Genomic DNA, 12,555 nt, shown 5'->3' on the forward strand with positions numbered 1-12,555 from the left:
ACAAGGGTGTTTTTTCTTTTCCATTATTATTTCGCAACTTAAACGACCAATTGAGCTCAAATTTTCACAGACATTTTATGCATAATGTAGGTTGAGATCCACCAAGTGAAAAGACTGGTAATTGATAAATACCAAAGTGTCCAGTGTCTTTAAAGACAGTGCCAAATGTATTACTCAGCCTAAAAATTAACACATCATCATCAATAATTGTGTCAAAGGCAGATAAGAGGTCGAGCAGGACTAACATAAGTGAAACATTTTGTTTCCTTTAGTCTAAACTTGGACACATGTAGCTGATACATAGTCATTCATCTTACATCTTACAAGTCTCTGACTCATTCCTTTTTAGTGACAGTTTTGCAATCCTTATCTCAACACAACGTTTAAAAACTATTATACTATTATTGAACCTTTATCCAAATCCTAATGCATGAGTATAATTCCAAAAGCTTTTAACACTTAAGCTGATTCTTTTGGACGACTTTCAGGACGCTTGGTGGCAGTAGACTTACACAGTAAAATCCATTGGTCTTGGTAATATGCGCATGCTCATGAACCATGTAAATAATGAATTTTACCTGGTAAGTCTGCTGCAACCTAGCGCCACATAGTCTCCCATTGGTTCAAGGAGCATCTTCTGGAAGTTGAGATTTCCCAAACTGAGATAGTCATGAATGGATATCATCATAAGTGACTTTAGTTCTAAGTGAAACATTTGTTTCCTTTAGTCTCAGCTAGGACACATGTAGATGATACCTTCATCCCATGTTGTTGTCTGTTTGACTTTAATGCCACTAAGAGACTGTCGTGTTTTTTATTACTTTACAGTGACAAGTCCAACACCTCCTTGTCTTTCAAACCCATGTCTGAATGGGGCAACATGTTTAACTGGAACTAATAGCTATGTCTGTTCATGCACTGCAGGCTTTACAGGAACAAACTGTCAAAGTAAGTCATCGAATTCACAAAACATGCACTGTGATCCTTTGGCTTAAAGCCATTGGACACTTTCGGTAAACAGTATTGTCCAAAGGCCCACACTTCGTGTATCACAACTGATATAAAAAATAACAAACCTGTGAAAATTTAGGCTCAATCGGTCATCGGAGTCTGAGAAAATAACGGGGAAAACCCACCCTTGTTTCCGCACGTTTCGCCGTGTCATGACATGTGTTTGAAATAAATCAGTAATTCTCGACAACGAGAATTGATAATTGTTTTAATGTTTTCTCGAAAAGTAAAGCATTTCATGGAATAATATTTCAAGAGAAGTCTTTCACCATTACCTTCTGTAAACCCTGTAAATTATGTGTAAATCTGTGATTTTTTGTTGTTGTTCTGTTCCGAAAGTGTATAATGGTTTTAAATAATTTAAGCTGGTGAGGAAGATATCTTTTTAACACATTCTTGCTCGTCTTTAGATAAAGTTGCTCTTAAAAGCCATTGGACACTTTCGGTAAACAGTATTATCCAAAGGCCAACACTTAGTGTATCACAACTTATATATAAAATAACAAACCTGTGGAAATTTAGGCTCATATCGGTCATCGGAGTCGGGAGAAAATAACGGGAAAACCCACCCTTGTTTCCGCACGTTTCTCTGTGTCCATGATATGTGTTTAATATAATCCGTAATTTTCGATGTCGAGAATTGATAATAATATTGTTTTAACGTTTTCTCAAAAAGTAAAGCATTTCATGGAATAATATTTCAAGAGAAGTCTTTTGCTATTACCTTCTGTAAACCCTGTAAATTTGTGATTTGTTTTTTTCTGTTCCGAAAGTGTATAATGGCTTTAAAGGCAGTGGACAAAGGCAGTAATTACTCCAAATAGTTATAAGCATAAAACTTTACTTGGTTACGAGTAATGGTGAGAGGTTGACAGTATAAAACATTGTGAGAAACGGATCCCTCTGAAGTAACATAGTTTTCGAGAAAGCAGTAATTTTCCACGAATTTGATTTCGAGACCTCAGACTTAGAATTTGAGGTCTCGTAATCAAGCATCTAAGAGCACACAGCTTCGTGTGACAAGGGTGTTTTTTCAACGTCAACGACCAATTGAGCTCAAATTTTCACAGAAATTTTATGCATAATGTAGGTTGAGATCCACCAAGTGAAAAGACTGGTATTTGATAAATACCAAAGTGTCCAGTGTCTTTAAAGACAGTGCCAAATGTATTACTCAGCCTAAAAATTAACACATCATCATCAATAATTGTGTCAAAGGCAGATAAGAGGTCGAGCAGGACTAACATAAGTGAAACATTTTGTTTCCTTTAGTCTAAACTTGGACACATGTAGCTGATACATTCATCCCTTGTTGTTGTCTGTTTGACTTTTATGCCACCAAGAAACTGTTTCTGTTGCTTTGCAGTTTCAAGTTCAACACCTCCTTGTCTTTCAAACCCATGTCTGAACGGGGCAATATGTTTGACTGGAACCACGAGCTATGTATGTCAATGTGCTACAGGCTTTTCTGGAACAAATTGTGAAAATAAGTAGTCCTCAAAGCTTAAAGAAGATTTGTTTTTCATATGTGAACAACACAATAAATTTGAAATCAAAATAAAGTTAATTTTGAAACGATATGCCGCCCCAAAAGCCACAAGGACATTACATCGTTATGAATAAAAATGACATGTCTTGCTATCACTAATTTCAGGGATGTTCGTCTTGTTGTTCCTAAACCATGTTTAAGTTTCCCAGTCTTCAAGATGGTTTGGTGTGTTATTTAAAACTACAGAACTTGTCTTTTTCCTTTTGGAAACTTGAGAAACGAATACACACCTCAAGACCAAAGTGATCTTTTTGACTATTTTTTTTTTCGTAGATGTTATAATTCTTTCTAGGAGAGCAATAATGCTCAAATTGAAATGTTTAGTGGAGTGCAATGACGCCTGCGAGATGTTACTTGTCTCGCGAGAAAAAAAGAAGAAACGAAAAAGAAAAAAACAGAGCGAAGGACAAAAAATGAGTTAAATTGTGTTCATCAATAAAGTACAGTATAACAACAATTTGCTACACAGGGTGTCTAAAAAAGATAATGTTTACCAGCAAAAAGCATGGCATCATCTTAAAGGGAAGTTACACGTTTGGTCACTTACTCAAAACAAATTAGATTAACTTAAGAACTGACTTGGTAACGAGCATTGTAGAGCTTCTGATAGTAAAAAACATTGTGAGAAACGGCTCCCTCTAAAATAGCATAGATTTTGAGAAAGAGGTAATTTCTCAATAAAATAATAGAAGACTTCTAGTCAGAAGTATTTTATTCCTGTCTGAAAGCAAACAAATTCGTCCAACAAGGGTGTTTTTTTTTCTCCATTTTCTCCCAACTCCGATGACCAATTGAGCTAAAATTTTCACAGCTTTGTTATTTTATGCATATGTTGAGATACATCAAGTGAGAACAATGGTCTTTTACAATTTTACAAACTGCAGTTACTTTCTTGTGTTATCATTGATATTAAAGTAAAAAAATAAAAATTCTTCTGCGCTTTGTTTTCATAGCAGTAACTGAAAGATATTTACAACATTCAACAAGATATGGTCTCATTTCATACTATCAGTGATTGTCCAAACGAGAAAGAAGATCAGTGAAGTCCTACTGGTTTTTTTTCTTCCTATTTTTCTTTTTTATATAATTTGTTTCTTCATCATTGTTTCATAAAAAAGAGTAAATCCATTAACATTAAGGTCACGCCCTGGTATTGATCTTAACAATAAATTGCGTACCCCCCCCCCCCAAAAAAAAAAGCCTATGCCCGTTTCAACACAAATATGCAACTTTATTACAAGATAGGATTTTAGATAAACATTTATAAATGGGAATAATAGTAAGCATCGTACGAAACGGTTGGATTTGTCTGAATTGCCACCTATGGTCAGAATCAATCAAAAGTATATAAACAGATTGGAATCTCCAAAAATCGTTGGTGTTCGTTTGAATACTACCCTCATTACAGCCAGAGATGGGGTTGATATTCGCTGTCAACTAGCCAAAAATGGATGGATTCAAACAATCTTGATGAAAATATTGCTTTTTTTCTCAATAAGTAGGCTTTGTACTCCGATAAAACTTTTACAGGCGACTTTGATTGTATCTTTCTTGAGAATTTCTTTCTTTAAACCATCTTTTTCACTTTGACAAAAACAGTTTATGATCCTTTATTAAAGTAATGGTAATTCTAACATTTTGACTTAATATGAACATTTCTGTGCAAATACTTTTTCAAACTCTCTGATACAGCTGGAGCTTGTAGTTCCAATCCCTGTTTGAACGGAGGTACCTGTGTGACCTCCAGTCCTACCTCCTATACATGTCTCTGCCTTCCTGGGTATTCAGGGACCACATGTCAAATACAATCTGCAGGTAAGTGCCATCTTTGAGAGAGAACAGGAGAGCGAAATCATCTCTGAAGTTCAGGTCAAATGCTTATTTGTTTTGCACTATACGAACAGCAGCTGAAGAGGTATAGGTTTTTGTCTTATTCTATTTCTTGTAATAATATTAAACCTTTTGAACAGGCAATTCTTAAAAAAAAAGTAAAAAATAAAAATAAAAACCACCTTTCAGCTTTCATCACTTCTTAGGTTACTTGCTGCATGGATTTAGATCAACCCTAAACTTTGTACTTAACCACCCCGGAGGCTCAATCGTGTTACAGCTGCCGGCGGGGAGGAGGTCATGGTTTTGTGGAGCCCCTCCTCTCAGAACCATTGCTCAGAACTCTTGACCCTATCCCTCCCTGAAGTGCACAAACAACGGTTTGATACATCAATAGCCGGACCCCCTGCCAAAAGAAAGATCATAAATAAAACAATACAAAAGCTTTTTACAGCTTGCCTACCTTGAATGAAATTATGTAGTTATTGCGTTAGGGCTGAGTAAAGAGAAACTAGTTAAAATTAGTCCAGTAGATCTGCTAGCAGTTTATCTTTTCTCTTTTCTGTAGATCCTTGTCTTTCTAGCCCTTGTGTAAATGGAAGATGCTTGAGATCGTCGTCAACTTATTCATTTGTGTGTTTGTGCAATGATGGTTACATAGGTGACAGATGTGGCACCCTATTAGGTATATTATGTGGAAGTGTTTGTTCTGTAAAGTTTTGGGGTTTTGTAAATTAACAGTTTTGTAAAAAAAAACCACTATGTTTTAAAGGCAGTTGACACTATTGGTTATTTCTCAAAATAATTGTTGGCATAAAAACCTTACTTGGTAGCGAGTACTGGGGAGCTGTTAGTAGTGTGTATTGAAACCACACAACTTCGTTTGACAAGTGTGTTTTTTCCTTCATTATTATCTCGCAACTTTGACGACAAATTGAGCTCAAATTTTCACAGGTTTGTTATTTTACACATATGTTGAGATACACCAAGTGAGAAGACTGGTGTTAGACAACTACCAATAATGTCCAGTGTCTTTAATATATATCAAACTTGGAATTTAAAACTGTAAATCAAAAAGGTTTTTGGGGATTTAATTTAATCAATCTGAAAATAGCCCCCCCCCCCCCCAAAGAAAAAAAAATGTGTTTTCTTCTTTCTCTTAGTCTTATTTTGTCTTTTTCTTTTTTTTGCAGAAAAGGATTTTTTTCTTTAAAAGGAGCTATTTATAGTTAAAAATAACAATTACTCCCGACTTTGCCTTGCTGATCTGTAGATCACCCCCTCCCCAGTGTGCACTTTAACCATACTGAAAATATGTTGTTTCAACAGCAGGGAAGGAGGGCGGGGGTGGGGAGCCCCTTCTGTTTTAAAAGAAATAAAATTGCCTAGTTATTATGCCTCTGCGGAGTATGGAAAACTCCTACGCTTAGAATAGCAGCAATTTAGTTTTTTAAAAAGAGCAGCACAGGTGAGATAACATTAGTCTTACTTGTAGATGTGCTAGAAGTTTCTCTTTTCTCTTTTCTGTAGATCCTTGTCTTTCTAGCCCTTGTGTAAATGGAAGATGCTTGAGATCGTCGTCAACTTATTCATTTTTTTGCTCTTGTGATGACGGGTTCCAGGGTGAAAGATGTGACGTTCTTAGAGGTATACTTGAATGGGTTCGTTCTGTAACGTATAGAGCTCTTGGATGTGACGTCACACGCTCAAAAAGCACCCACACTCGGGTCCAAAAGCACCGACACTGGGGTCAAAAAGCACCTTCACTGGGGTCAAAAGAGGCAAATGATTGGACGAATTGATCGTTGTGCGTGAAAACGGGCGTGTCAGTGTAGTAGCGTTTCGCGCTATGCAAGGTGTCTATTTGTTTTTTTTTAAACCAACAGTTACAATGTTTATCTAATTTAAAATGTTTTTATTATTATTTTTATTTCGGGGGGGGGGGGTCGGTTATAATAGTTTTCTTGTGAGACAGTTCAAAATTGAAAAATCGTGTCTGGCAACTGGAAACAAAAAAGGTTTGCAACATTTCGGGATAACGATCTAAAATTTCCTCCATTTGAGACTTGGCAAAGACTTGCATACAAATATAGTTTTTAAAGAATATTAATATATATATATTTTTTTTAATAGAAAATCTTGACAATATCAATTTTTTTTATTTGCATAGTCAGTATCTTCTGCAAAAGGCTTTCTTTCTGACGTGCATTTGTTTCTCTAGACTGTAAAGCAGACTGTAGAAATGTAAATGCGCGCATGTGCCTCCTTTGGATATTTAAGTTTACATTATTTTGCATTAGAATTCGTAAAAATGTATAAGCATGTGCTTCTTAGAGCAACAAAGTAGTATTAGTCGAGTGTTTTTTTGTTTCTTACTTTTCCGTAGATCCTTGTCTGTCTAGCCCTTGTGTATCTGGCGTGTGCTTGAAATCCTCGACATCATTCTCATACGAATGTCTTTGTAATAATGATTACACTGGCACAAGGTGTGAGATACCACCAGGTACAACATGTGTTTATATATTTTCTTAAAGCCGCCATCTTTGATGTTGAACAATGGAAACTCTTGGCCAATGATAGCTCTTAACGGGAAGGTACACGTTTGGTTGTTTTCATAACAGTAACTGAAAGATATTTAAAAAATTCAACAAGATATGGTCTCGTTTCAAACTATCAGTGATTGTCCAAAAGAGAAAGAAGATCAGTGAAGTCCTACTGGGTTTTTTCCTTCCTATTTTTTCTTTTTTATATAATTTGTTTCTTCATCATTGTTTCATTAAAAAAGAGTAAATCCATTAACATTAAGGTCACGCCCTGGTATTGATCTTAACAATAAATTGCGTACCCCCCCCCCCCCCAAAAAAAAAAAAAAAAAAAAAACTATGCCCGTTTCAACAAAAATATGCAACTTTATTACAAGATAGGATTTTAGATAAACATTTATAAATGGGAATAATAGTAAGCATCGTACGAAACGGTTGGATTTGTCTGAATTGCCCCCTATGGTCAGAATCAATCAAAAGTATATAAACAGATTGGAATCTCCAAAAATCGTTGGTGTTCGTTTGAATACTACCCTCATCACAGCCAAAGATGGGGTTGATATTCGCTGTCAACTAGCCAAAAATGGATTGATTCAAACAATCTTGATGAAAATATTGCTTTTTTTTCCCAATAAGTAGGCTTTGTACTCCGATAAAACTTTTACAGGCGACTTTGATTGCACCTTTCTTGAGAATTTCTTTCTTTAAACAATCTTTTTCACTTTGACAAAAAAAGTTTATGATCTTTTATTAAAGTAATGGTAATTCTAACATTTTGACTTAATATGAACATTTCTGTGCAAATACTTTTTCAAACTCTCTGATACAGCTGAAGCTTGTAGTTCCAATCCCTGTTTGAACGGAGGTACCTGTGTGACCTCCAGTCCTACATCCTATACATGTCTCTGCCTTGCTGGGTATTCAGGGACCACATGTCAAATACAACCTGCAGGTAAGTGCCATCTTGGAGAGAGAACATTAGAGCGAAATCATCTCTGAAGTTCAGGTCAAATGCTTATTTGTTTTGCACTATACGAACAGCAGCTGAAGAGGTGTGGGTTTTTGTCTTAATCTATTTCTTGTAATAATATTAAACCTTTTGAACAGGCAATTCTTAAAAAAAAAGTAAAAAATAAAAATAAAAACCACCTTTCAGCTTTCATCACTTCTTAGGTTACTTGCTGCATGGATTTAGATCAACCCTAAACTTTGTACTTAACCACCCCGGAGGCTCAATCGTGTTACAGCTGCCGGCGGGGAGGTCAGGGTTTTGTGGAGCCCCTCCTCTCAGAACCACTGCTCAGAACTCTTGACCCTATCCCTCCCTGAAGTGCACAAACAACGGTTTGATACATCAATAGCCGGACCCCCTGCCAAAAGAAAGATCATAAATAAAACAATACAAAAGCTTTTTACAGCTTGCCTACCTTGAATGAAATTATGTAGTTATTGCGCTAGGGCTGAGTGAAGAGAAAGTAGTTAAAATTAGTCCAGTAGATCTGCCAGCAGTTTGTCTTTTCTCTTTTCTGTAGATCCTTGTCTTTATAGCCCTTGTGTAAATGGAAGATGCTTGAGATCGTCGTCAACTTATTCATTTGTGTGTTTGTGCAATGATGGTTACATAGGTGACAGATGTGGCACCCTATTAGGTATATTATGTGGAAGTGTTTGTTCTGTAAAGTTTTGGGGTTTTGTAAATTAACAGTTTTGTAAAAAAAAAAAACACTATGTAAGGCTGTTGACACTATTGGTTATTTCTCAAAATAATTGTTGGCATAAAAACCTTACGTGGTAGCGAGTACTGGGGAGCTGTTAGTAGTGTGTATTGAAACCACACAACTTCGTTTGACAAGTGTGTTTTTTCCTTCATTATTATCTCGCAACTTTGACGACAAATTGAGCTCAAATTTTCACAGGTTTGTTATTTTATACATATGTTGAGATACACCAAGTGAGAAGACTGGTGTTAGACAACTACCAATAATGTCCAGTGTCTTTAATATATATATATCAACAGTTACAATGTTTATCTAATTTAAAATGTTTTTATTATTATTTTTATTTCGGGGGGGGGGGGGGGTCGGATATAATAGTTTTCTTGTGAGACAGTCCAAAATTGAATAATCGTGTCTGGCAACTAGAAACAAAAAAGGTTTGCAACATTTCGGGATAACGATCTAAAATTTCCTCCATTTGAGACTTGGCAAAGACTTGCATACAACTATAGTTTTTAAAGAATATTAATATATATATATTTTTCTTAAATAGAAAATCTGGACAATATCAATTTATTTTATTTGCATAGTCAGTATCTTCTGCAAAAGGCTTTCTTTCTGAAGTGCATTTGTTTCTCTAGACTGTAAAGCTGACTGTAGAAATGTAAATGCGCGCATGTGCTTCCTTTGGATATTTAAGTTTACATTATTTTGCATTAGAATTCGTAAAAATGTATAAGCATGTGCTTCTTAGAGCAACAAAGTAGTATTAGTCGAGTGTTTTTTTGTTTCTTACTTTTCTGTAGATCCTTGTCTGTCTAGCCCTTGTGTATCTGGCGTGTGCTTGAAATCCTCGACATCATTCTCATACGAATGTCTTTGTAATAATGATAACACTGGCACAAGGTGTGAGATACCACCAGGTACAACATGTGTTTATATATTTTCTTAAAGCCGCCATCTTTGATGTTGAACAATGGAAACTCTTGGCCAATGATAGCTCTTAACGGGAAGGTACACGTTTGGTAGTTACTCAAAACAAATACTAACTTAAAAACTGCCTTGGTGAGCTGTTGATAGTGGCTGTTGACCAATTGAGCTAAATTTTTTACAGGTTTGTTATTTTATGCATTATTATGTTGAGATACATCAAGTGAGAACACTGGTCTTTGACAATTACCAATAGTGTACCTTCCCTTTATAGGCACTGGGCACCTTTGGTAACTGTCAAAGACCAGTGTTTTTACTTGACTTGGTGTATCCAAACATATGCATAGAATAAACAATCTTAGACTGTGAAAGTTAGGCTCAATTGGTCATCGAAATTGCAAGAGAATATTGAAAGAAATAACACCCATGTTGCACAAAATATTGTCTGTGCTTTCAATTCCCCCAAAAGGGCGGCAGGTATTTCGATATTTAAAAGTGAGAAATTACCTCTTCCTCAAAAACTATGTAATTTTAGAGGGAGCCGTTTCTCACAATGTTTTATACTATCAACAGCTCTCGATTGTTCATAACCAAGTAAGTTTTTTTGTGCTAACAATTAGTATGAGTACATACCATTTGTCTTATAACGGAACACAGTATACTACCATTATCAGAAAACTCGATGTAATTTTACCCGCTGGTTCAAAGAAATCAGTCGCTACGACAAATTACCCATAAAATGGAATTACCTTCTGATGATTATGCATGGAAATTTTACACAATTATATTTTTAATTTTAGATTCCTGTGACTCTTCTCCATGTAAAAACAATGCAAATTGTATCACATTACCCGGGAACTCTATCTTCTGTGAGTGCTTCAATGGATACACAGGAACCTATTGTGAAATTGTCCCAGGTGAGAATCAATATACAATTGTTGCACGCTGTGATGGGGTCCATGGCGTTTTGTACACCCGAGGGGGGGAAATGGAACCCGAGGCGAAGCCGAGGGTGCCATTTCTCCCCGAGGGTGTACAAAACCCATGGACCCCGATCACAGCGTGCAACAATAATTGTTTTGTTATACCTTGGTAACATTAAAATAAGTTCTGTTGTAATGTTACACATTTACGACGGAGTATTCATTGTTTAATTAGCAGACGAACAAGAAACAATTCCTGACAGTGGAAATCGACCAACGGTGGGAACGATCAAGGTGATGTACACCGGTGTACATGACTTTTCATGTTACCCGGCGTGCTCTGCATTACGCTTAGCGCGCATCTTTAGCCAGGATACATGCGTATTTGTTGCACGGCACGTGATTGGTTCTCGACCAATCAAACTTCACAATTTCTATAGAGGTATAACAATCATTGTTGATCACCATCTTATTATTATACATAGGTCTACATGGTATCTATCATTTACATGATCACTACTGTACGCAGACGATAACTGACAATAGGTGTACGATAACTAACATGTACGTACATGTTACACCTTAACGTACACGAAAGCAATGCATGTGCGTGCTCGCCACTATAATGTACGTACAAAATAACTGGTGGATGTACACACTAACAACTAACTTTGTATGACATGAAAATGTACGTACACAATAACAAGCATGGACATGCATAAATAACTACCATGTGCGCACACAACTTATGTTTACGATTTATTTGAACGTATTAAAGAATTGTGTCTATCCTGGTTGCCTAAAAAAAGGATCACATTGGTGTCAATAATAATATATGCAAGCGTGTGAAATTCGTGCCACCGTCCTTAAACTAAACGAAACTGGCCGAGCGGTTAAGAGCACCGAATTAAAACTCTGGTGTTTCTGATCAGCAGAGTGTGGGTTCGAATCCCCAGCCTTGACACTTGTGTCCTTAAGCAAGACACTTCGGATGGGACCTATGTAAAATAAACCAGGCACTTATCGAAAAGAGAAGGGGTTAGCCCCGGTGTTCCTGGCTGCGGCTGCTGTATGCGCCGTAGCACATTCTAAACCCTTATTAGATGCTAAATAATTGGTGTTCTTGGCTGTGGCTGCTGTCTGCGCCGTAGCACAAAAAAACCTTATTAGGTGCTAAATAATTAGGTCTCATAATTCATCAATGCAATAGTCTATCTTTATTAAAGTTTGTGTATACTCATCGCCTTGAGTACATTGTTTGGTAGATACGTGCGCTATATAAAACTTCGATATTATTATTATAAGTCAAGATATCTAGCGTGCATAAACTGTGTGAAATAGTTCCCAAACCATGCAATTCATCTGATCACTCACAATCTCAATGCTCCTCGCGTTGAATATTTTTCTGAGAATTAGTAATGTCAAAGTCAAGAAGCATGCTAAGACACCAACAACCACAATTGGCTGAATTGATTGTAGAATAATGTATGTTTTTTCCCCTCTAGATCTTTGTTCTGTGCAGCCATGCGAGAATGGAGGCACTTGCTACCAGCTTTCTGACTTCCAATATCGGTGTGTCTGCGCAAATGGATTCTCCGGGTTGAACTGTGAAATTCCTTCAGGTTAAAAACTTACTCATTATTTATAACAGATAGGTTTTCTCGGTCAATTTCGGCAAGTGAGCAACCAATTTAACGACCAAGCTACTCTATTTCGCGCGAAATCGAATGCTACAGAAAAGGGTCATTCGATTTCGTTTTATGATTAGTCAAATTGTAATGTTGCGTCTTTCGATTTAACAAAATGATCATTCAATTCAACAATCCATCAAAGTAGCATTCAAATTCGCAGTCGCTTCTTGAGGAGTGTTCGTATCGAAAAAGAATGACGATACGATAAACTGAACAGAGGGCTAAGGAATTTGACTCGACTCAAAACGAAATTGAATGGCCGAATTCTGATTTTGAAACGCAGTAACAACTGGAGAGGCAAAACAGCTTTAATTCGAGCGCGTGAAAATGAATTTGACTGCTCGTTTGCCGAATTTGACGGAG

General features: G+C 36.5%; 1 protein-coding gene across 39 annotated transcripts in view; it reads left to right on the plus strand.

Moving 5' to 3' along the window:
• The window catches only part of LOC117290624 (neurogenic locus notch homolog protein 1-like), a 61,376-nt gene that overhangs the window by 22,501 nt on the left and 26,320 nt on the right, over window positions 1–12,555 (plus strand). For 29 of the 39 annotated variants that reach the window (XM_033772128.1, XM_033772129.1, XM_033772127.1 and 26 more), the window contains 10 exons: window positions 829–948; window positions 4,253–4,375; window positions 4,959–5,075; window positions 5,921–6,037; window positions 6,777–6,893; window positions 7,763–7,885; window positions 8,466–8,582; window positions 9,455–9,571; window positions 10,379–10,495; window positions 12,007–12,123. In XM_033772128.1, the coding sequence (XP_033628019.1) occupies window positions 829–948; window positions 4,253–4,375; window positions 4,959–5,075; window positions 5,921–6,037; window positions 6,777–6,893; window positions 7,763–7,885; window positions 8,466–8,582; window positions 9,455–9,571; window positions 10,379–10,495; window positions 12,007–12,123 (1,185 nt within the window). The remainder of the gene's footprint in view (window positions 1–828; window positions 949–4,252; window positions 4,376–4,958; window positions 5,076–5,920; window positions 6,038–6,776; window positions 6,894–7,762; window positions 7,886–8,465; window positions 8,583–9,454; window positions 9,572–10,378; window positions 10,496–12,006; window positions 12,124–12,555) is intronic. The other 10 variants (XM_033772100.1, XM_033772123.1, XM_033772119.1 and 7 more) reach the window with 9 other exon arrangements.

This window comes from Asterias rubens, chromosome 5 (genome assembly GCF_902459465.1).
Source record: "Asterias rubens chromosome 5, eAstRub1.3, whole genome shotgun sequence".
Taxonomy (NCBI): Eukaryota; Metazoa; Echinodermata; class Asteroidea; order Forcipulatida; family Asteriidae; genus Asterias; species Asterias rubens.